At 33.9% G+C, this 25,251-nt stretch overlaps 1 protein-coding gene across 1 annotated transcript in view; it reads left to right on the top strand.

Annotated features, from left to right (window-relative positions):
* Positions 1 to 25,251, top strand: part of CNTLN (centlein) — a gene marked incomplete at both ends in the record, with an annotated part of 72,892 nt that overhangs the window by 29,169 nt on the left and 18,472 nt on the right. Inside the window, 5 exons of the mRNA XM_010167840.1 lie at positions 9,195 to 9,359; positions 12,645 to 12,742; positions 14,481 to 14,607; positions 16,263 to 16,400; positions 16,771 to 16,956. Of these exons, the coding sequence (XP_010166142.1) occupies positions 9,195 to 9,359; positions 12,645 to 12,742; positions 14,481 to 14,607; positions 16,263 to 16,400; positions 16,771 to 16,956 (714 nt within the window). The remainder of the gene's footprint in view (positions 1 to 9,194; positions 9,360 to 12,644; positions 12,743 to 14,480; positions 14,608 to 16,262; positions 16,401 to 16,770; positions 16,957 to 25,251) is intronic.

The raw sequence follows: 25,251 nt of genomic DNA on the forward strand, positions 1-25,251 counted from the left end.
TGACTGTATTTTCTTACTGAGATTTCTTTGTCTAGTTTATTGCACAAAGGGAACTGGCATTTTTGTTAGAGCTTGCCTCTTACTCCAGCTTTCTCATTCCCATAATCCCTTGTTTAAGCTTGTGTGTTCAAAGTTAATGCTGGTGCTCTGTTTTCCTCGCTACTGCTTTTCAGTACAGGAAGAAAGTCCAAAAGACATATCCATAGCCAGGAGTACAAATCAGAAGAGCACAGACATCCTCATCGCTTTACCAGGAGTCAAGAACTAAGGCGTCTTCAATAACAGTAGAAAAGGAAGGTGTTACAACTGAAACTACTAAAACTACTTCTGAGATTAAAAAAAAAAAAAAAAGGTACCTGGGAATTACACTTGAGATTCCTTTTTAAAAATGGTTATCTACAGCATTCCCTCCTTAGGATTGTCCTCATTTTTCTCTGCCTTAAACCACAGTTGTTGCAGACAATGAGTACTCGCTCACAGGATTCTTTGACATCGCTACAGAATTCAGATGCTACTACTCTCTTTGTAACCCCACGGGAAGAGATTTTGTAGGTTTGAAACCCATGTTGTTTTGCCTGAAGTGCTTGGACCTCAGGGACTCACTTCCTGCTAGAGGAGGTAGAATTATACTTCCTTACTAATGGCTTTCACTATCTGCTTTGCTCTCCTAAAGTTTCGTTGGCAGTTAATGAGGTAACCATGGACTGTTCCCATGGCTGGTGTCTTGTTTAGGTTTATTTTGCATCACTCCAGGCTACCCTTGATGCCTAATGAGAGCTTCAGTTTTTTTCTCAGCAATAAAGACTATGTGACTAGCCATAGCATGTCACACTGGAAAAAGATTTAGTCTTTGGTGGCTGAACTGGTCTACCTGTGCACTTTTTTCTGTTTTTTTGTGGATTCAAAGGTGGGCCTGTGGTCTTTAGGGTATTATGTACACCAGAGAGAAATGTGTGACTGTCACACATTATACTCTTATCTCAGTGAAGCAAGCAGAAGACAATGAGGGAGGTACTAAGAGACAGCAGCTGTAGGTGTGGTTCTAGCTGGGACATGAAATTGCAGGGATTAAGCACAACTACAATGTTGCCCTCGCACTGCTCATGTATGTGAAAGTAATTAATTGCCCATATGAGTCATAATATTGATGATAATCATGATAAAGGGAAAGTATCTTAAACATTATCATCTTATACATTAGGCTGAAAACACGTCTTTTTTGTGTGATGGTCTCTCCAGCTATTTAATATGTAATGTAAGGAATACTTTACCCTAAACTGTTCATTTATGCCTGTAATTTTAGCAAGGGTTTAAATGATAACATAAATTACAAATTAAAGATAAGTCTAAGGGGGTTCATTTACAAGAATCCAGGGATGAATTACCACTTTTCATTTATATGCAATACATTGTAGTGGTAATTTTTAAATGCAATTCATAATTTTGAAAAAATACCTCTGTCTTCGCATCCTCCCCACAATGTCTGTCATCAGCTTCCTCATACCTCTCAGAAGTAGCTAGCAATATGCCTTTATTTTCTTATATAGAAATTTAAATAATACATTAATACTTGTACAGTATCACTTTTATGTGACTAGAAAAATTCCGGGGTGTTTACCTTTTTTTTCTAACTCTTTGTTGTGTATTTGTATTTTTGTCCTGCTGTATGAAAACATTGAACTTTTCCAGTAATTAAACTTGTTAATACAGTATACGCTTAAAATGTTTTGCTTTTACACAGCTCTACATTAAAAAAATCAAAAAAGCTTCTGAGAACATTTTGCAGCCTTTGAAGCAGTTATAAATGAGATGTTTAAATAATTGTATAAAATTAAATATAGACCTGTCTTTATAAATTTTGTTCCTTGAATATTGAAACCCACTTCTGAGAATACCTCTGTACTGTTTTTAGTAATTTTTATCTCAAAATACTTACATCACTTCCTCAAGCCTTTGTGTCTTTCAGGCATATTTTCTGTAAGTTGACAGAAAATGTTCTTTAACAGTTGAAAAGTTGAGATTTAACCAAATGAAAACAATATATAAGGAGGAGGCCAGAGTATGCTAGAAGGAACAGCTTTCAAACCCTACAAGCACAGAATTCCTGCCCGCTTAATTTGAGTTGCAGAAGTATTTCAGTATAAAATGGTTCTCTCTAAAACAGATGGAAATGAGGAGAGGTTAAATTAATATTTCACCATTCTTTCAGCTGTTTTGTTTCTTTCTTGCTTATATATTCTTTTCAAAATAATTTTAACTTTTAAAGAAATAAAGCTGTATGCTTTGGAAATAAGTGAGTAAATCAAAAGAAAATTTAAAAACAGTCTTTAAAATAGCATTTCCATTTTGGTTTCTCTCTATTTTATGTGAGCTATACGGAAAACAGATGGAAGCATTATTAATTTTTTCCCCCAATGAGTTTTAGTGCAGCATATTTGTATGTGTTATCTGAAACATATGAATACTTAGTATTGCTGCTGTTAAATTCGTAATGAGTTGTAGGGATTGTGAAATTCCCTGACTGGCTCTCATGCAAGTAGTTCATTTGCAGTGCTTAGATGTGTTAAGATTAAGCAGGGGGAATATGGCAAGCACTATCCCTGACCCTATATGAAAAATTCAAATTTCTAGCTTTACGAGTTTGCCCCAACTCTCATGTTTGGTGAAAATCAGTTACTGTGTAACTCTGCAAACAATCTTGCAGTAAAGCCTGGTCCTAACTATAAAAGGTTGCATGGATTCCATGTCTTATGTTGAAAATTCTCTAGTAAATACAGAGGTGTGGAAATCTCCGGGCAAGTTTTATGCATCAGATGGAAGTCTTTGCTTGTGCATAGCAATACTTAATGTGCACAGGCATGTTAGGTCTTGGAATACCTGAGTCAACTTGTATTTAACTGGCAATGGTGGGTGCATGGTAACATGGGTTTTGAACTTAAGCCACATCTCCACAACTCACTTGCTATAATGTTCAGATATTTTCAAGTGGGGCAAAGTGTTGTGAAATGTCTCTGGTTATATTTTCATTTTTAGTTTAATTGTTGTAAAACTTATTTAATGTTCTGTAATTTTTATATTAAAATGTTAAGGCCTTATAGGCGAGGTCCTCCACACCTGTATGTTCTGTCAGTTTGCATCTGTATATTGGAAATTAAGTATCTACAAAAATTAAAGCACATAGTTGTGATCATATAATTGATCATAATGAAAATACTTATATAAGTAATCTTACATACATAGTTAATAGTCCTTATATTCCTTTGAAATTTTCAAGGACAGACAGAGTGCTGCATCTGATTTAGTTCAAAAGCAAGATAGTGTTCGTAAGATGTACAGATATTAGGCTTGGAATACAGCAATATTTACTCATACAGAAACATTGAAATGAAAGTGATAGAAAATGCAAGCTAAAACAGAATTGCTGCAGATCAAGACCTTTATCTTTGAATTGGCGTTATCATTATACAGATTACATGTTTCAGAAGCATTTTCAGAATATTAAAAAATTGTTACCTATATTACTACTAAGTTTTTTTTTTTATTTTCCATAACTGATTTGAAAAATCACTGGTTGTACAATATGCCGTTCTCTACTCAGGCTTGTTTGTTGTTTATAACAGTGGGTGATTTCCTGGAGAATTGGACCCAGAATATATTACTCCAATTCATTTATACATAAGTATTTGTGTATTTCTCTAGATATATGTGTTCTGGTCTTGATCTGTGTGGTATTATCATTCTTTGCAAAAACAAAAGGACAAAACAAAACAGAATTTAAAATAGACTTACCTGCTCTGATTTTATTGATTTTATTTTTGTATTATTTCGTAAGACGTGATAGCCAGACTAGGCTTTTATAATTTGTAGAATAAATTTAGCTATAAATTATCTATAAAATATCTGTATTAAAATTAAAAGTAAAACATTTGTTTATTAAATGGTATACAGTATATTGCCCTTTATAAATGATAATTACTCTGATCTGTACTAGCACATGATTAAGACATTCAATGGTAAGAGTGTTTGGTAGTGATTACAACTGTATTCCCAATAATAGCTGAATTTATAATTTCTATGTGTGAACGGGCCATTCTGTAGATAACAGTGTAAACATTGCTTTTATAAACCTGATGAACTGCAATTGTGTTACAGTGACATTATCAATAGGACAACTATGTTTTTTCTTTAGTAAAATACTTGAGATGAAAAATATACTGCTTACCTGCATGCTGGTATCTGTATTTCTCTGCTGGGAACTAATTTAAACACTTCATGAGAGACTGACATTTTCAGTGCCTTAAAAATCCTTAAAAGCTGCTTTGTTCATTGCAAACCATATTTAGTATGACCTCATAATAATGTAGCACACCTCAAGTGTCATGCCTGTCTTTACTATGCACATTGGAGCTGTGTTCATCTATACTAGACAACTGCACTTCAAGGAAAGATTTTTTTTTTTTTTCTTGATAGGCAATTAGCAGTAATTAGGAAGATTCACTTCAGTAAGATGTCAACATGAGATTGTTTAAAAAAGTTGAATGTCAGTGGCTTTAAAAGAGGGGTTTTTTCCCTGACACATAGGTATGGCATGTGAAACATGAAATGTTAATTTAACTTTTCTGCTTATTATTCATGCACAATATTATTTTGTCATTCAGATACTACATTGACAGAGTGCAAAGGGTGTTAAAATAGTGCTGCTAGAATAAAAAGAGGATTAATCTACCATTGGCCAATTAGCCAAAGGGTACTTAATGGTCTCCAAAGGCTACTGAAGTCTAACAACTAGCTAAAGCACTAGCAAAAAGTCCTCTATATTACCTTCATTTACTTGACATTTTGTGAAACAATCAGCTGCTGCTAACTGCATTTGGCTGAAAAAAATTACTCAGTGGTACAGTTGATTTTTACTTAAATTTCAGAAGAATAAATGACAAAATAACTTTTACATTTTAGAACTTTTTCATACTTTTGAGGGGGTCTTTGTTTCAATATAGGGATAGCATATTAAGTCACCAAAGACTTCTGTTTCATATTTTTATTTAATGTCTGGAATACTAAGTAATTATCCACTTACAGCACTTGCATGAAGAAAAAAAAAAAATCACTGAGGATTTGTAGTTATTTGCCTTTTCTTTGTATGATCACATTATACAGCATAGTTGACTTTTTAGTCTGGAATATATCTCTTCATATTTTCAGATAGCTACATACCATCTTTATATTTTTAACTTTTTTTTTTCTGTAACCCATCAGGCAGAGATAGGTTTTGATTCAAGAAAACAAAACAGGGTCATGATTAGTGGGACTGACTCAATAAATTTTGCCTTGGATATTGTAAATAGGTTTATCATTGTGTTATAATAACATTTGATAGAGTGTGTAAAATCATAAATACCTAACTCTGTGCCTACAGGTGTGTTTTGAAAAGTTCTTTCATGGTTTACGTGTTCAACAAGTACTGCTTATCTTGTATATTTTTCATAATGAAGCTAAAGCTGTGAGAAAATTGCATTCTATTTAAAACCTTCAGATGAGCAATGTTAAATTTTAAAATAGAACTTGGTACAGGAGTTGTGCATATAGGAAATGTATTTTATTACCTACTGTAGCAAGGTTTCTTAGAGAAAAGGAAAAATAATATGTTGACTGCAGGTTTCTTAGACATCTCTATGCAGATTGTAATGTTTTCATCTGCCAGGATTTTAGGATGGGAAGCTTCATAGCAAATACTATTTGTACATATCAGAGGATATTTATATTATAGTTGGATTACAAAATGTGTAGTAAGATAAGGTTATGTCATTGCTTTAAAAGAGTTTGAAGAACACCTGATTTACATCCTATTTTATAATTTTACCTAGAAATACATTCTTTATAATATATTCTGCAAACATAATTGTATGGGATCATATACAACAGTGGCAGTGCAGTATCAGCCACCACCAACAGAAATGTCATTTTCATACAGGCCAGTTGCAGTAGTAGTGTGACTGTGCTGTAAATTGAGCTAGAAGCTCCTCACAGGGTTGTTGTGATGCCAAAGAGCAACAGGCCATTCCAGGAGCTTGCTACATTAATCCACTGGGCCTTCCATGTAGCTCTTTCTGAGCTGAGGGCTTGCTGAGTCACTGAAAGTTTTACATTGACTACATAGAAACTGAGATTTCATCACTTATCCCTTTGTGTACAGCAGAACAGAGTGTAATGGGTATACCAGGAGCAAGGAGATTATGATAGATGGATGTTGAAAAAAATGAACCTATAAACATCTTTTAAACCAAAACACTCTGGAGGCGGTGCAGCAGGCAGTCTTCTACATTGTGGAGGAAACAGTGGTAGCCTGTCTTTACCAACATCTGGTCTAACTGATGTTTAAGATTCTACCTTTCATCCTGGTGACCTCTTCCCCTGGAGTAAATCCTTTTTACTCTGTCACTCAGGATTTGCGTGCATGATAGCACACAGACAAAAACCCTGCTGTGTCTAAAAAAGAACAAAAGACTTGACCTGAAACTTAGAGAGTGGTGAGGGACAGCAGGGTAATGAATGTGATTCTTAAATAAGTAAATGCAAGGAATATCTTTTAGGTATAAATATCTCACTGGGGCAGAGGGACTGTTTTTCACATCCTACATAGATTTATAGAGAATTTTTGCATAGTCTTTCAATATATTGCATATATAAGAATAGTACAATGGAATTATCAACCTGTAACATCACTTATGTTGTCTTCAGACCTGTTAAGAGACATTCTTGATATCTCATTGCAATTGTGAGTCTATCTGCCTGCTTTTGCAAGTTGGGAGGTGTTTGTCTTGTACATCATATGCTACTTTCACTTCACCCCCATAGTTCTGATGCTGTTTCTCAATTTATTTACATTCATATTTTAAATATTTTTTTTCTACTTCCTCACTTAAGTAAATTTTATAACCCATGTAATACTGTCCTCTTTGGAACCTGTCCCTTAAGAGCCCTTCTTTTTCAATATATTTGCTGTCATTTTGGGGAAGTGGCCACTGTAATCACAGCATTTTAGACTAGATGCATTTCAGCAGCAGCAGTAGCCTAAGAAATTTCTGAGAGTCATGAGCTATCTTGGCCAGATATGGGGGCATTTCTAATTTTAATCAGAGATATTGATCTAGCTATGATTTTTTTTCTTTTCTTTTTATGAATAATTTATTATAGAGACACTGAATCATGAAATTCTGCATGTAGAAATATTGGCTATACTGGACAAATTAACCTAATCCTTATATCTTTCTGTACTAAATCTTTCTGTACCACTACTGGTTTCGCTTATTAAAGTAGCCTTCATTTTGTCTTTTACTCAGACTGTATTAATTGTGAGAATAATATATTAGATTAAGGAATAGCCAATTAGAAAATACATTAACACTATCTCTCATTCAATAATGATGGCAAACACAGATGAGAATGGAAGGATTAACCCCTTTACTGAGAAAGTACTTACCTCAGATACATATGGAAACACCCATTGGCTTTAATAAATGCACTGTATGAAATACTGTAAGAGTTTTATCTTTAAATACAAGATGCGTATATCCATTATATTTTTAATATATTTATATATAAATATAGATATAGATATAAAAATATAAAAATTGTCTCAATTATTTTTTTTATCTAGTGCAGAATCTAGAAGCATTCTTATGTCATTCATAATGGGAATAAATATTACTATAAGTAGTTTTATTTAGATATATATATGCTTGATATGAAAGTGTATGTGTGTATAAACACATGTATATAAAAAGTTTTTTTCTAATAACATCAAACAGTATAAAATGTATTTTTTACTTAAATAATAAAATGCTTGGAAACGGAACACTAACTTTTTCTCACTCTTTTTTTTTTGTGTGTGTATCAGCATATAATCAGGCACACATTTAGTCATTTCAAGCTGTAGTATCTTCTCCAGTTTCTTATCAGGATTCTTCACAAAAGAAGGGGTTTTTTGCCCTTTGAGAGATTTCATTACCATTTTGTATAATTGTTCCTTATGTTAAACTACCATATTAACAATCTTCTTTGGAATAATAAGATAGCACTGCAGTTACCCTCTTAAGGAGCAGAGAGTTGTTAGGCCATTGGTGGCTTCTGGCTGACTACAGATTCGTGAAAGTTAACCACTAGCATGAGAATTATTTCAGTTCCCCCTTCTGCAGAATAACATTCAATATTATTTAAAATAAAAGTTACTTTATTTAAAATATTACCTCTCTAAGAAGTACAATGAAATATATTGTTACAAAGATTTAAGAAGTCTTGTCAGTTGTCAGTCAAGTGCAACAAGACTGAGAGTTTGTTTGTGTGTTATTTATTTGAACTAAATCCCTAACAAGCCTCGTCTGCTAATTGGACTTAGCATTTATGTTGCTAAATGAGAAGCATTTTGGCTGCAGTATAGGGTGGTAAGACCTACCCAGTGGAATAAACAACTAACATCTGTTATCCTGTCCTGCTCCAGCTTGGCTTTCACCACTTAAGTGCCTCAGCCCTAGAGTCAAGGTTATGGAATATGTGGTTCTCTGGCTATGGTGCATATATGTGAAAGGGAAGAAATAACACAACATGAGTAAAGACTAGCCAACCAGAAGATATTTAGTGCAGCTGGTCCACTTTGCTTTAACCTCTACAAGCCCTACAAATATCAAAACAAAAGCCAAGAGAAGGATGTATGTTTTATAGCAGTTGTCAACACAGCAATTCAAGTGAGCTTACAGTGGTCACCATTAAAACAGATTTGACATTTAACCACCTTTAATAAGCATTGGTGTCTGAGACACCTTGGTATTTCTTCATGCTCTGTGTAGAAATAATTGCTGAATCCCAGAGAGGCTCTAGGTAAATAGGTTTCAACAGCAACTACTGTTATAGTTTTGTATTATAATTTTTGCCTGTTGCAGTAAAAATAGCAATGTATACAGTCAAAATTGAATTAGTGTGCCTTTTAAAAAAATTTCTTGTTATTGTTAATTGACTTCTCTTTCTGACTTTAATCTTTGCACAGACTAGAGAATTCAACCAACAAGTATGCAATATCATTAAAAGTAATATATACTTTGTCACTGTTCTTGAATTCTGAACCAGAGAAGCATCTCACTTGATCAAGCAGAAATATTTTTAGTATGCAATTGTGATAATTTCTTCTGTTTATAAAACAGGTGTTGACCTCCAACCTGGCCAAGTGGCAACAGGAGAAGGAAGATTTACAGGCAAAATTGAAGTTGGGAGAACATCTGTCTCAAACTGCTGGCAAGAGTGAAGCCACACCAGCTCCTTCAAAGAACATTGATTTAGAAATGAAGCAGCTGCAGTGCAAACTAAAGGTGACAGAACAGATTATCCAGTGCTGAGGATAATTCATATGAACAGTATTTCATAACTGGGTCAAGCAGATATATGTATATTCACATATGCATATCATTTATATATCGTAGCCAATGATTAGCAACTTAGGTGTTAGAGAACCTTTGATGTTATGTAGAAATGCAGTCATAAGCAGGAGAATTAAAGCTTACAATTAAAACAGTTTTTGCAGATTAAATAGGTCACACAGAGAGGCTTGCTGGGTTTTCACATAATGATTAAATGCTTCTTGTTGGACAGTGCTGTGAAATTACTTCAATGAGAATTGTGTTGATTCTTTACTTCCTTTAAGAAGGAGGGAAGCACTAGCTGTCTGTGAAAGGGCAGTGAAGAATCTGAGGTAATGGGCCAGCTCATGTAATGTAACGGTATTGTGTTACCTATGTGTCACTGCTGTTCATGCCATCAAAGAGACATAATTCTTTTTGTGTTTGTATTTTTGTAGATTAGCTGGTAGGAAAATACTAACTTGTTGATTATTTCAGTTTTCAGTCTTCATTGATTCTGTTATATGCAGATGATGTAGATGCTGAACTGATCTGAGATCTTTCTTACATCAGTTGATCTGAGAGCTTTCTCAGCACACTGCTGGGCTCAAACATATTAATTCTTCCTCTCTTCTCACTGGAGGAAATATATGTGCAACAAAATGTCTTCATGTTGGGTTTTTTTTTTTTCATAATTTTGTGTTTAATACTTGAGGAAAGACAGAAGGTCAAAATGGTACAGCTTCTTGCTCTAGAAGAAACGGCACACTAACAAGTCACTTGCCAAAGGATCAACTAGAAGAAAAGGCCATGTTACATAAGCAATGCAGCTGCCTCTGATTCTGAGTACTGGATTAGCTGTGCTAGTGCATGAGATGGGGGTAGTTCTCAGACTCTTAGCTGTTGGTGGTAATCATGGTATTTCAGATCTTTGATATAGCACACTGGATGCACAACATCTAAATTCAGGGATTAGTAAAGTTAGGTCACATTGATAAAGAGATGAGAGCAGTAGGGAGTAGCCATGAAAAGGCACATAATATGATCTACTTTAATTATGAGAAAGAGATCTTAAAATCATACACACTGGCTTCTAGAGTTTTTATTTTAGATTTGGGTTTGACTAATGTGCTTCATTGCTGGTGAGTGGTAATTTCTGTTAATTAGGACTCTTCCTTTTAGATGAGTGTCCTCATTATCCAGAAACCCAGTAGTCAGCTACTCTATGAAAGTAAGAAAAATAAAAAATGAGGGTTTTTTTTGTAAAATACTCTTAAGAGTAACTCATGCTAGAAGTCTACTTTATTTGTCTGCTGCATGTGAACAGCAAAATATATTGCTGAAAAATTAAAGTGGTTTTTGTTTCTGTAACAGAGGAAGCATTTCCCAAGCATATATAAATCTGATGTCAAAAATACTAACATGCATTTTAATTCCTTATTGAAGGTGTCTTATATTTTTAATGTAAAATCTAAAGCATGTATGCAAAACTACATTTAGAATAAACATAGTCTGTGGCTCCAAATCCAGATTAGTAGAGTAAATTCAGTGAATGCTGAATTGGATGAAAGTTTTGACTACAAGAGCCTCAAAAGCTGCTTAAAGCAAGTTACTGAAATTTTTAGCTTTATTTTGACCTAATAATTTTTAAAACATTTAAGTCTTGCCAGTCATTTTTACCAGAATAAATTGGCAAAAGTTGTCAACTATTGTTCCAGGCTATCTAGCATCCTTAAAAAGGGGATACAAATTTATTCTCCTAAATATCTGTATGTGGAAGCAGCAGAAGCTTTCCTTACAGCTCAAAATCTCAAAGTACCTGGTTTTGTTAGTTATTTTTTTTCTTAGAGCTATCTTTGCAGTGTTTGTTTATGTTGAATGTAATGACTCCTTGTATCTTTGCCAATAGGAAGAAATGTGTTAAATGTGGGTGGTGAGTTTGGAAGCAGAATACCATAAGCATATGTCTTTGCCTCTGAGCATGTGCAGAGACCCACCTAAGTATTCAAGTTAGTATCTGGTGTGTAAACCATGTAACCTGGTGCTGTGCTTCACGCTAATGAAGCTGAAGCTCGACAAACAGGTCTCAGGAAACTCAGGAATATTCTGCTAGCATACATAATTTTAACAATTTTCTGGTTATATCTCACATTATAATAATAGTAAATAGACTAGACAAGTTATTAAGAACAATATTTTACATCTAACTACGCACACAAGAATATATACTCCCCTCGGGGTGCACAGAGTTATGTACAATACTCCCATTAATGTTAATAGGTGTTACAAGTCTGCACTGAGCAGAAAAATTCTCCTGAAGTATCTTTGTTTACAGCATTTCTGGTCTGTTCGCTTATTGTTTATACATAATAATTAAAAAGCTTTAGTACAATGGCTAAACCTGCATGCATATATGCATATATATATATATATATATATATGTTGTCCGTACACTTAACATGTATATATCTTTTGGCAACATCTTTTGGACTTCTGAAATCTCTATATGCAATATGTAGACCTGCCATTTTCAGCAGCAGTGTTCTATGCATATGCTTAGATTGCTAAGACGGCTACTTAGTTAAATACCATATTTTTATTTCTGTAGAGTGACTCAGTTCTGTATTTAAATTTAGGGTGAGTTATCTGTGTGTTTGCATGGAGGAATTGAGGTTTTTTTACTTCTTACTATATACAATGAGGAGTGGCCAACACTCCTCCTGTATAATTCTCCTTCACTGGAATTACACATGCCTGAAAGTTAGGATCGTGCCTTTTTGTTACTGAAATGTAGGATATGTGTTACTGTGGCCAAATGGAAATGTCTATCCTGTGCTTTTGTGTTTCAGGAGACACAGAAACAACTGCTCTTATGGATTGTCTTGTATTTCCAAATGAACAAAATGAAAAGGATTATTGGAAATTGTTGTTCTATAGATGTAGGCCCCTTGTGCTGTAGACCTTTCTTGCAAGAGAAAATGTAATTCTGATAGGTTTATAGGTGTGCTGGGGAACATCTATTAATCATACATTATTAGAATGGTGGGAAAGTACTGATTTTGATAATATTTTCCAAGGAGCGTACTTTTGTTTAAGTGTTGCTAGAAAGTAAGAATGTTCCTTTTATACCAATTAATTTCTAAGATCATTCATAAAATAATGTGGAAGTTTACATAGCCCATTATATCAAACAGATTTACTGTTGACTGTAATAATACTCAGTCTTCTTTATTTATATTTTAATATTTTTCAATATAGAATTTGAATAATGAAATCAGTAAGCAGTTGACCACTATTAAATCACTAAAAAACGAACTCCAGGAAAAAGAGGAACGGATTCGGGAACTGCAAGCCAAGTATGTTCACTCTTCTATCCATTGTGTTTGGTGCCACCCAGTGGCAGTTGTATAATTGTTATAATATTAACCATTCTTAAATTGATATTAAAGAGAATGTTTTCTTCTTCTTTTTATTGCAGTCTGGCAGACTGTTACAGGGGTTTTTTTCAGAAGCTGGAGCAGTACATTTTGTTTAAACTGATGAGGGATTAGCTAGCTTCAGAATCTCTGTTGCAATAAGAATACTTTAAATCAAAACTCCGACTCTAGAGCAGACTTATTTTATCCTTGATGTAAGTCTAAATGAATTCCTCTGCACTGTTAAACCCAGTCTTGCAAATACAGTGATTCTTTGCCTAAGGGCTAGGAGACATGTCAAGGTTCAGGTGCTTAAACGAGATTAAATATACAGTCTTATATTGATAAAAAGTTCAAAAGGACAGTTGTATTTGTTTCTGTTTGAACTGATTAAGGTTTATTACTCATTTTGAAGTTCACATGTATTGTTGTGAAGTACGCAACTGAGATTTTTATTCTACCTACTTTAACTGATATAATACTGTTCTTCAATTATATTGCTATGTAAACGTAAGCTATTAGTGTACCTGTGAATTTTTTGCCTGTTCCAGAGTTTAACTCCTTAAACCATTCTCTTTTTTTTTTTTTTTTTTATTTGTAGAAAGAATGCACTTTACTTAAGTGAAATTAGTTCATTTCAAAAGTGAAGAAATCTTAAAATTGTTAAATTGGGCACATTGTGTATTTTCTGTTTCAAAGTAAATCTGAATTTTTACGTTGTAATACTTAAATTTAAAATAGAGTTACTGGTTATCATGCTTCCTTTATAAAATAGATACTGTTTTTTCATAAAATGTAAGATATAAACAACCAAATAACATTAATAGTATAAATGTGAAATAGATGGAAGAAATTTCAAGATACTCTCTTTTCCTGCTTTGGGTTTTGTTTTGGTTTTTTTTAATATGGTATTGAAATGGTATCAGCAATGTTTTATTCCTGTACATATTACCATAATTTATTTTGCTTTCATTAAAAAAAATAATCCAGAAGTCTGAAAATACTTGGGTATTGCTTATGCTGGTATTTAAAATACTAATTTGTATCATAACATTGTATAAGGCGTAATTTTCTCGTTGAACAGAGATTACGTTATAGTACATCAGAGTTTCCTTTTTTAGAATTTTCTGATAAATGCTGATGTTATTTCTAGGTTTTGCAGTTTTTAAGAATTGTTACCTGACGTATTATAGGGATAGAGATTTTTCATGTATTTCTGTGTATTATTCAGTTAGATGAAAGACTTCCCCCTTTCACTATATTTTGAAAATAAATTTTTACAGAATAGTGTTTGAATGACATGCTTCAGACATAAAAGAAATTTTTATTAATTACATTTTGTATGTTCAACAGGTGTTTTGCCTTTTTTGATAATAACTTAAGAAGAAATATTATGAGTTTAGATCAGCTAAGTTAGAGCATAAACCACAGCAAGAAGCAAATCACAAATAAATTGCATCTTTAGAAATAGGTCTGTTTAATAGGAGACTTGAAACTGCTTTCAATGGTTGAGAATAAATAAATTCCAAGAATCATATCAGCTTTTATTTAAAAAAAAAATCTAAAGCTACAGGAATGATAATTTCTCTACCGCATTTATACTTCTTAGTTGTTTAAAATAATTGCATATTAACAGTATTTTCAACCATGACCTGCAATATGACTTCATCCCTTCTAGGATTTCTCGATTGGAGAGGGACCTTAATATGAAAAGACATTTGATAGAAGACTTAAGGTCTCGTCTAAAAAGAAATCAAGAAAATGAGAAAATTTCTAATGAAACATTGGAAAGTCTTGAAAGAAAGGTACTTCTTTCTTGCTGTTAATAGTTTTAGGAAAAGCAAAAGCTGGTGGATTTACAGAAGTTATTTCAACACACTTGACATACTAAATCAATATATTGCTTTAAGAAAACATACGGTTAATTTAAGGGTGTCATTCCCTTCACTGTAATTTGTATGGAATCAGTATATGGTGATAGCTTGAATGAATTCAGCATAATTTAATAAATGTTCATAAGAGGTATAATTAAATATTAAAGTATTTAGAACACTTGAGTTGCAAGGATGTGCTGTAAGTAGTAAAATTCAGTTTTATGCACTGTAAGTTTATAAAATACAACAGACCTGAAACAAGGATGATTTTACATGACAGATGCTAATGAAGTCTGTGCACCACTCCTGGCTATAATAATTAAAAGCTTTAATATGTTAGTCTGTTTTCTACTGCAATGTTATGAATGATTCAAAGTTCTTAGCTTACTGTAATTCTGTCTGTGTAGGTAGAGCTTAATTTCTATAGCAAATTATTTTCTCCTGCAAAATTCTAGGACAATTTCACTGAAGCTAGGAGAATTTGTATATGTTTTCGTATCTTTCTATATTATCTAATCAATGTATTGCACTTGGACCTTTAATACCAGAAAGAGATTATGACATTTGGTTGTCTGTGAGGTTATGCAGCATCTGACTCCAAAATAGAAATAAACAAATTACCAATTTGCTTTTGTTTTCCTAGAATGGGAATGCTTGCTGAATATCACAAGCACTATCTCTGCTTGCAGTCATATAGCACTTTCAGCTCTAGAGAGAGCTACTGTCTTACCCTCTGTGCCAAAGATAAAGTACAATTAAGAAATGCACAGCCAGAGGATGAGAGCGTAAGCAAGGGAGCTAAAGTATGAAATGAGAGAAATACTTAGTTTTGGTTTTAGACAAAAGATTCAGAATAGAACTATGTACTTTAGTGCTGTTCTTTGAGTATTTTAAGTGCTGCATTTCTCAGATTCCAGAGAATCAAATTCCATACATTAATTTTATTATTCCATGTGGAAAATCCACTTGATAAATTTTACATTATTTTCTGCAGAAGATCAAAGAAATTCCCTGTTACTTGATATTGTCAGGAAAATTTTGTGATTAATACTGTCAGGAGAGCTGAATGATTTTCTAGGAGCATTGATCTATTTAATTTTACCCAGGATCAGTGTTTGCATTGTATGGCAAAATCATAATAATTATCCAAGAGGCTTTACAGACTGTTAACTTGTAGACAGTTATCATTTTCTCAGCTGAGTTTTAATTAATGTTTTTACCTCTGATAGAAGAAATGAATGGAAGTTGTGGTTTACTCCCTTTCGCATGCACTGTAACAGTAAAATATACATAAACAAACAGCTCTGCTAATGATGATATCTTCTTTACACTTAATAGAAGACAAAACTTTATGTAACAAGATTGTGTGCAAACCAATCTCTATTGGATCAGCAGCAGAGATTTCTAAAGACTGTAATTTCAGAAAAAGGTACTTTAATTAAATTATTTATACAATACAGGTATGTTTATGTAATATCGGTAAGCTTAGTTTTGATTTTATTTTCATTTTAAGTTTTATATCTTAATATATAACTGACTATTATATCTTAATGGTCCGTTGCTCTTGGCCTTTCATTTTTTTTCAGGTAAAGGCACTCGCTGAAGACTGTTCAAACAAAAAAACTTCCATTGACTCACTGAAACAAAGACTTAATGTAGCTACAGAAGAGAAGTCTCAGTATGAGCAGATGTATTACAAGGCTAAAGATGAGTTGGAGAAGAAGGTATATTAGAGTTGTGATGGCTCCACAGTGGAACTTTTTCATACCTTACTTTCAAATGAAAAGTTGCAACATCATCAGCTTAGGCTTTTTAAATACAGAAAGGGGAGAAAAGAGCACAATAATAGTAATGTGTTTCTCTGATTTAATTCAGTCACATCACTGAAATTTAGATGCTGAAACATGGATGTAATGACTGAAAATGAAATTGCTTTTTCCCATGAACTTACATTTTATGTGTTGCAAGTAGAGTGTTCTATGATGTTAACCATTGTGTGGGAGGTTGGTTTGTTCATTCATTTGTTAGTGGTCTACCATACTTGCCTATCAGCTTTTATCATATCACTGCTGTTTCTCTGTGGATGTGTTTCAGGACCTCAGGCTTAGCAATCTAAAGAGTAAAATGATTGAGACTGAATGTGCCATGACTGAACTTGAGACTGCTGCATCTCAACAACTACATGGCTTGGCTAAACAGAGCGGACAGGCTTTGGAAATTGTACAGAAGAAGCTGCTACTCACCAATGACAAAGTAGAAGAGTTCATTACATTTGTGAAGGTTTGAGTTTTTATTTTCTTTTGAGTGTTCACCTAAATAAAGCTATTCTTGAGTGAAAGCAAAACATAAAACATTAAATGAGGCTAATCTTCGGTGCATTGCCTGTTCTGGAACAATCTTTGAAGTTCCTGAACTGGACTGGTGTCAACTCTGAACTGGTCTTAACAGGAAGAAACAGTCAGTGGCTCTAGGTCTTTCTCCTAGACTTTAGAAGACTTTCGTAATTTTATTGTTCATCTTTTTGTACATGGCTGACAGTGTACTTATTCCCAAGAAAAAAATGCTTAGTTGTATAGCAAATTACTCTGCAGAAAAAAAATTCCCAACACATTTAAGAAAATCCATATCTGTTGATAAGTGTGAATTACTTCATTTTCCACATGCATGTGCTTTTTATTAACAAACTGCTACTGTGCATCATGCAATAATACTGTGTCTGTGGTGTCATACAAATTGCTTCATCATACTACTTCAGTGTGCAGTTCTACAGAATGTACTAATATGTGTTTTGTAACTTAATATTTGACATAAAAATTTTGTTTATTTTTCTGATTATAATGCCTATTCAGTACATATCTATCTTGAATTTAGCATATATCTACTTTGTACCTACTTTCAGACCAGGTTTTATCTTACAAGCCCATGAAAGAGATCTACTTCTCTGCTATTCTTGGATTTCTGTAGAGGTGAGCTGTTTTCAGTTGTGTTTGAGCAGGTCTCATAGCATCCAAAGTAAAGAGCACTGATCTTTTGATGCACTGTAAAAGAGAAAGCATATATTATTCTTTCTTCATTAATAACTTTCCACTGTGGATTGAAATTTAATAACTTAAATACTGTCCATTTTACCTTCTTTCTGTCATCATTAGATAACAAGTCACTTTACATGGCAGTTTTCAGACCTCTGGCGTTGGCCTGAAACCATCTCATGTTCAGTTTAGTTCAAAATTCACATTATGCAAAAAGACTGAACAGTGTTGAATGCACTTTAAAATCCTAAATTCAAAGAATTTATGAAATATCTAAGGTAAAAACGATGATTGTCTTTCATGAAAAAAGTGTACCTATTATTAAAAGAAAATAGTTATTTTTAAAGCTTGTTATTGAGGTAAAAGCTATCTTCTGTTTGCCTTTTTTCATAACTCTTGGGAAAGTGGTATAGAACTGATCACTGTGCCCTGTGACTCAGAAGTATCCTGCTTATTCTTGAATAAACTGTTATTTTTCACTGGGGCAAATGTGCTGTCTTGCTTCCTCTAAGAGGAAAAAAATGAGTGTTCTTTCCACAGCTGCATGCTTATTTTTGGCTAAGTATGGAAAAAGTCTGAGTTAATCTAATGTATTATATACTTTTTTTAATGTAATACTCCTATGTCATTGATGTCAGAGAGATGCAATTCAGTCTCCATTCAGGCTGCTATGAATTTTGGAATGACTTCATTGAATAAACTGCAGTAGAAATTATAGACAAAGGAGATAAACAAATGTTAGTACTATCAATACTTTACATTATTCCATAATGAAAAGTTTGTCAAAAATTAGAATGAGAAAGTAAAAGATCCTCTGTTCTCAAAAGTAGCTGTAATGAGTAAAGTCACCTGTTAGCAACTCTTAAGATACTTCATTCATTGTTGGAAAGATGACTGCTTCTCTGTTAGTTACCATGAATATTCATTAGCATTTACATGGTTGTACTGTATGTGAAAGGAATGTTAATATGTAGGTTCTTTATAAATAATATTTACCTAATAAAGCTAAATACGTGGTTTCTCCCCTGAATAAAAGAATATGCATGCATATTTCAAGTAACATTTTTGCTGACTACTGTTTCTCTGCAGAAAGATTTCTTGAAAATAAAGATGCTGTCTATAAGTCAAATATTGATGAACAGGGAGTTCCTCAGTAGACTGCTTTGTTTAGTTAGGTACTAAATATTTATGGGAAAAAAGTTCTCTGAAATCAGGTTTTATTCACAGTATACCACTGTAAAAATATAGTTGAAAATCCTTGGTGTTTCAGTGGAATTTTGTAGTATATCAAGTAAATCCTGTTAAAATACCTCTTATATGTCTGATGCTATAACCTGCATAGGAAGATTGAGGGAGCACAATAAGTAGCAGTACTCCTCCTTGCACCAGCTCTTCCTTTTAAGTCTGGTCTGTCTTATTTCTGCTCTCTCCTTCCAGGTAGCTGTCATTTTTCCACCGACCTTGGTTCTCAGTCAAGTTTCAGTGACTCAAATAAGTTTTTCTGTATAGAGATCAAATTTAATCAAGTTAAACTGTCTCTTGCTTAGCCTGTTTAACATACTTGTATGACTCTCTTATCTTTGCTATTCTAATCACTTCAGAAGCCTTACTTGTATTTCTGAGTCCAAGTGCAATCTTCTTCTCATTGATCAATTGAATGCAGTTACTTTTCCTAGTCATTCCATGTCTCTCATGGTATTATATAGTTCTTTTTCTAACGTACAACAATTAAATCATTTCAGCATTGCTAATTAATAGCTACAGCTGATAATAGGACAACAGAGGAACTTGAGAGAAGAGAGTGTGGCTCTTTCTGTTTATCCTATAAGTTACACTGTTATTGGTCTTTAGAGTTATCGATAACTCGGAACCACGGGATCTTGAATCCATGTGGACCAGCATATTAAGTTACAATACCTGAGGGGAAGGTTTCTGGTAGAAGTCTGATATATAGCAATGGATGAAATTAGAGGATATAATGAGTTACTGGTTAAGCACGTATCTGCAATGTACAATAGAACATTGCATTGGGGAGCCCAGTTTGGGATGCTTATGCAACTAACTGAATTGCTAGATTGTAAAATCTTATCATAGTTTCTAAAAATGGAAGAAGGAATAATTACAAACACAAATTGCTATATCCTATATGTTGTAAGTCATTATTGGACTTAGTTTTGTTGGAGTGTGGTGTAAGGATCAGGTGTTATGTCCTAAATTACATTCAGTGGGAACCAACAGGACGCCTAAAATAGGTTGATTCAGAGCAGCTCATTTCTCCAAAAGTCTTATGAGGAAGATATAGGCTAGTAGAAAATATGAATAGAAATTGTGCACTGTAACAGTTTATTAAGTAACCAAAAAAACCACAGTTCCAGAATTAGAGAGTAACTCCTTATAAATACCTGTTTTTATTTGATAGGAAAGTTAACATAATATTTAGGAAAAAAAAAAAAGGCAATATAAAGGAAGTGGAAAATGGATTCTAGACAACAGCTGGAAAATATGAACAGCAATAGAGTATAGAGGATGGAGGAGCAGCTAAGGATATCAAGATGAAATCTGTGGGTAGCAAGGCTAAGAACAGTAGTAAAGGGGCAGGATTTAAAAATGTGCTAGCAATAAGTTAACTATCACAGTGTGGATATGACCCATTATGAGATAAAACAATTCTGTAACTGTGTAAAGATACAAGTATTGTATGAATATTTCTGTTTTGAATCTGGAAGGAAGTAGGCTGATGTTATATGAAGGCGATGGAACATCTTGTCTTTAGTAGGAAATGGAGGACTTAAAACAATTTCTAGAAAGACATAGTATTTTTAAATAGATAATTCTATAGCTTACAACTTTATAGAGCTGGTTAAGGATTTTTTTGTCTTGCTGATCCTCATTTTGAATATTTCAAGTAAGTATATATATAACACTGCAATGAGTCTAAAAGAATGATAATACTGAGTCAATACTCAGAAAAGGCAGTTGGGGTAGGTATTTTTAGTTCAGTTAGTCTCATTTTTGGCTAAAATAATGAAAATTGGATATGAAATTCACTTATGAAAATATTAAAGCATAGGAATATAGTTATACTTCTTAGAATAGCTTTATGGAAAATATGTTGCACTGAATAAATACTGTTTCTTTTTTGGAAGGCAGTACCAGTCTGTTGATAAAGATTACTATTAATTTTAATATACCGGTTTTTAAGATGTCTGACCTAACACTAAGACGTTCAGATAAAAAATGTAGGCTATGCAGTATCAATAATACGTTAAATGCGTTTAAAATGGCTTGTGCAGTTCATCTGAAAAGTAATTCATGAAATTCATTTCTAGAGTTCTGTAAACATCAAAACTAAAATTGTTAAACATTTTCACAGAATCAGATATCAAATTCTGATAGAATTTGTCAATGGCATTTATGAAGACTGATAAATAATAATCACAGAATCACAGAATGCTGAAAGTAAGGCTCTAGGTATAATGTAAGCAAGGCCCAATAAAACATTTTTATTACAGAAAAGCACAAAGTACCTGTAAGAGGGGCCAGTGGCCATGAGAATATTTTAGATGCCTTTTATAAAGCTACATGTTTTTATCCCATCTAGCTTCACAGAATCACAGAATGTTGGGGATTGGAAGGGACCTCGAAAGATCATCTAGTCCAATCCCCCTGCCGGAGCAGGAACACCAACATGAGATCACACAGCAACATAAATTCTCTTTGAACCATGCATCCAATTTCTATAGTTTACCATTGTTCAGTATTTTCTGTAAAATGTATTTCAGTATTGGATCCTTGGGTAGATCTTACCAGTTATGTGCAGTACAGCAACCAGAGCAAAATGTTATTTGTTGTGTCTGTAGTACCTGTGACAATACATGCAGAAAAGGGCCATTGAATAAAGTTAAAAAACTGCTATTAGACTACTTGACTAGATGTCTATTGAAAATAGGGTACAGCATACTAGTTTGTTGTGAAACTGTCCATAATTCTGCAGGAATTCTGTTTTCCTGTATTACTGTACTTTTTTTTTTCCCCCATAGCTCACCGAGACTTTGACCATGTGTTGCTGTTACAAACCCTTGTAACAGTAAACTCACAACTCAGTAGTGTTGTCTGTCCCATGCAACTTTCACATCAGCAAAACTCATTTTTGTAAGTTAATTGACCTTTGCCTGAGCATGAAAATATCAGAACTTTTCTGACCTTGAGGAAGATGTTTTTAAGTTTTAATCAGGCACCTATATTCAACTGCAGCTGTAATAAATAGGTGAGGGCAGCTGAATGCTTCAAAGTCAGCTGAGTGCATTTCTCACTTTCATAATGCCTCTGTCATTTGGGACTTATGTGCCCTCCACAGAGGATATCCACACAAGCACAGTTCACATCTGGTCTGTTCTGGCATCGTTTTTGATGGGTCTCCAGTATAACCATCTGATAGAATTGACTGCCAAAATCAAGACCCATGGCAGTTTGCTTGGCAAGCTTAGTGGATCTACCTGGGGATCTAGCACTCACCATCTTAAGTATCTGCTCTCACTTCTACTCAGAGCAGGGCTTAAGCTAGGTGCATTTCCCCTTTGCTCTGTTGTTTGACATATAGCTATGTGCAGCCACATGTCAGAGGCCTTATTCTACCTCTGCTTGGCTGAGTGATGTTCTGACGGTCATTTGCCATTCAGACAGCTTACCTTATATCCCAGTATATGTCAGTCTTGCTTACCTTCCTGCAGTTTACCTTGTATCCTGGCATTAATTTTGCCACGGCATGTTTTCTCACTGGTATCTTGGGCTGTAGTTTAATACATGGTTTAAGATCTGTTAACACCTCTGTTAAAAAGTTACACCTCTGAGTGGCCCTCACTGCTCATTTCTGTGCCTATGAAACTCCTTTCCTCCTCCATTTATGAAATGTCATCATAAACATTGTATGGGTCAATTGTGAGCTAGCCCATGAAAATGCAGTTAACCTTTTGAAAACCCAGAGCACTGGCTTTTGTGTACCACAGAGGATTAGAGCAGGGACAAGTTTACGTGGTTGCAGGCTAGAGATGATGGGACTGCCCTTTAGTGGCAATGCCAATTTAAAATAGCACATGAAACTTCTTCCTGTTACACAAAATAAGCCTAATTAACAACTCGCCACTTTCATGTTAAAAATTCCTGTCATTTGACAAATTCCTGTTATTTAGCATCGTCTTTTTCTCTTGAACTGTTCTATGTTGGGGAAGATTGAGTATTGCCAGGAATCATGTTCTTCTCAGAATGGCCAGGTGCAGATGATGTCCTATTTGCTCTTTATTTCAAAATAAATAAATAATTAGAGATAATTAGTGAGGTTCAGATATTTGGGAAATATCAGCTCCTTTCCAACAAGACAGCAACACAAGTACACTGCTACTGCCTGTCATCCAGTTACAAAGTCAGTTCTTGGACAGAAGAAAATCCTTGCAGGGGACTCTCAGAATTCTGCATTTATGGTGAGACAGCAAGCAATACTCTTCATAAGGCATTTCCATTGGTGAATGTATTCTCAAACCCTGAGGATTCAGATTTCTTGGCAGTACTGCTGCTCCAACTTGTTCCAGGCCCAGGGTGTGCTGAACATGCTTTTAGTATGGCTATCGAGATCAGATGCGGGATACCATTTGAATGATCATTTGTTTCTTTGTCTAAAAATGCTAAGCATAATAGGTGCTTGTAAAATTTTATAATTGGCAAAAATAGACTTTTTATTGAAATTGAAGTATAGTTTGCTGTTAAGATGAAAATTGGTTTATTTTGAAAAGTTTACACAATTGTATATGAAATGTGGCAAGTTGGAGGTGTTGTTTGACCAAACAAAGGCTTCTTCAGTGGGTCACTGGGACATTTTGCAAACAAGTAGATACTGTCAGTTTTTATTTGAGAGTGGACACCTTTAATATGACTTCAGGTTGCTAGAAAATGTTCTCCTTTGGGAACACTTAAAAGCCATAAGATAAGTGTATTTCCTTTATTACTCTTCAAACTGTCAACACTTTACCTAGAAAAGTATATGCAGAGTGATTATTTTGTATTGTGTGGAGCAGATGATGAGTCTGCCAATCTGTGTTCAGTAAGAAACAGCGTAATATTTGATTACAAATTTTACTGATGAGAATCAGTATTCTTATCTGCAGAATATACACCTTTAAGAGAAGGTGTCCTGTACACAAAGCAAAATGTGTGTAACTGAAAAAAATCTCACCATTAAAAAAAATCAGGCATTTATTGCCTTTTTTTTACTATGCATGCTGCATTAGGAAAAAAAGGAGAAACACGGCTTTTATTATGAAATATCAACCTTTCTTGGTTCTGAGAAGAAATTGGTGATAAATTAAGCTAATCTCCATCAGGATTACTTTGCATCTGGGATTTAGGCAAATTGAATCAGAGGCCTCAATAGTGACAGTGAATATCTATTAGACTGTAAACAGAATAATAGGCCCTGTGAATTTTAATGAATGAAGTGAATGTCTGAACTCTTATAGTTTATAGAAGGTATATGGTTAGTGATGCATAGAGTGTACTAGGAACAGCATATAATGTAGATGTCTTAATGGATAAAATTTTGATTGCTAAAAATGAAGAATAAATAGAAAGGTTTTGAAAAGCTTTTCCTTACTCTCCTTTTTATTTGATTTTTAGGCTTAGAAGGATAGTACTTCACTTTGGTTTTTGACTATGAGAAGTAAAGATGATAACAGATGTAGCTTAACATATGTTGAATTTTTTAATATCCCTCTCTATATTAAGAGTGTAGAGGAATTGATTTAAATTATTCAACTTATGTAACCAAATTGCAAGAGATGTCAGGTTTCTGTAGCTGTGTGTGTCTTAAACAAAGTTTAGATGCACATCTGACTTACACAGGTGATTTTGTTGATATTAGTGCTACTTTTCATTTTTCTTACAGTGCCTGAGAACCATTCTCATAGACTGTCATGTTAATAGTAAATACTGAGTGAACAAATCCAAAAAACTTGAGCTGAACAGGAAAGTATTTTCTGCCTCAGGAAAAAAAAAAAAAATCTTCTAAGTTTTTCAGAGGATGAGACTACAACAGGCTCAGATGGGAGCTACTTGGAGACTTTGAAGTGCACTCCCTAAAATGGCATAGATCCACCTGTGATTTCTTTAAATGGCTTGGAGAGACTGCTTTTTAAAACTGATGCTCAGTCTTGTGCATAATCTGGAGACAGAAAGATGCTTAGTTTAAAGATACTGGCCAGTTCAGGGTCTAAAAGACAGAACTGATGTTGACTAGAAAAATGGCTAACTGGAGGACTTGGGAGATGGCTGTGTGAATACATAGTATATATAGTAAAGGCTCTGGGCTTGAAGTTATTGGAAAACTTTTTGGCAAAATGACAGGAAAAGTAGCAAAACTTGGAAAGGAGGAGAAAAGTCTCTAGGAATTATTAAGAGTTCAGTAGAAATAACTGTTCAATGTTTGTTGATCAGATTACTAAGAAAGCAAGCTGAAGCAGAGAGAACAAGAAAGCACTCATGCACAAAGCCTTGTGAA

Source organism: Antrostomus carolinensis, unplaced genomic scaffold, assembly GCF_000700745.2.
Source record: "Antrostomus carolinensis isolate BGI_N321 unplaced genomic scaffold, ASM70074v2 scaffold38295, whole genome shotgun sequence".
Taxonomy (NCBI): Eukaryota; Metazoa; Chordata; class Aves; order Caprimulgiformes; family Caprimulgidae; genus Antrostomus; species Antrostomus carolinensis.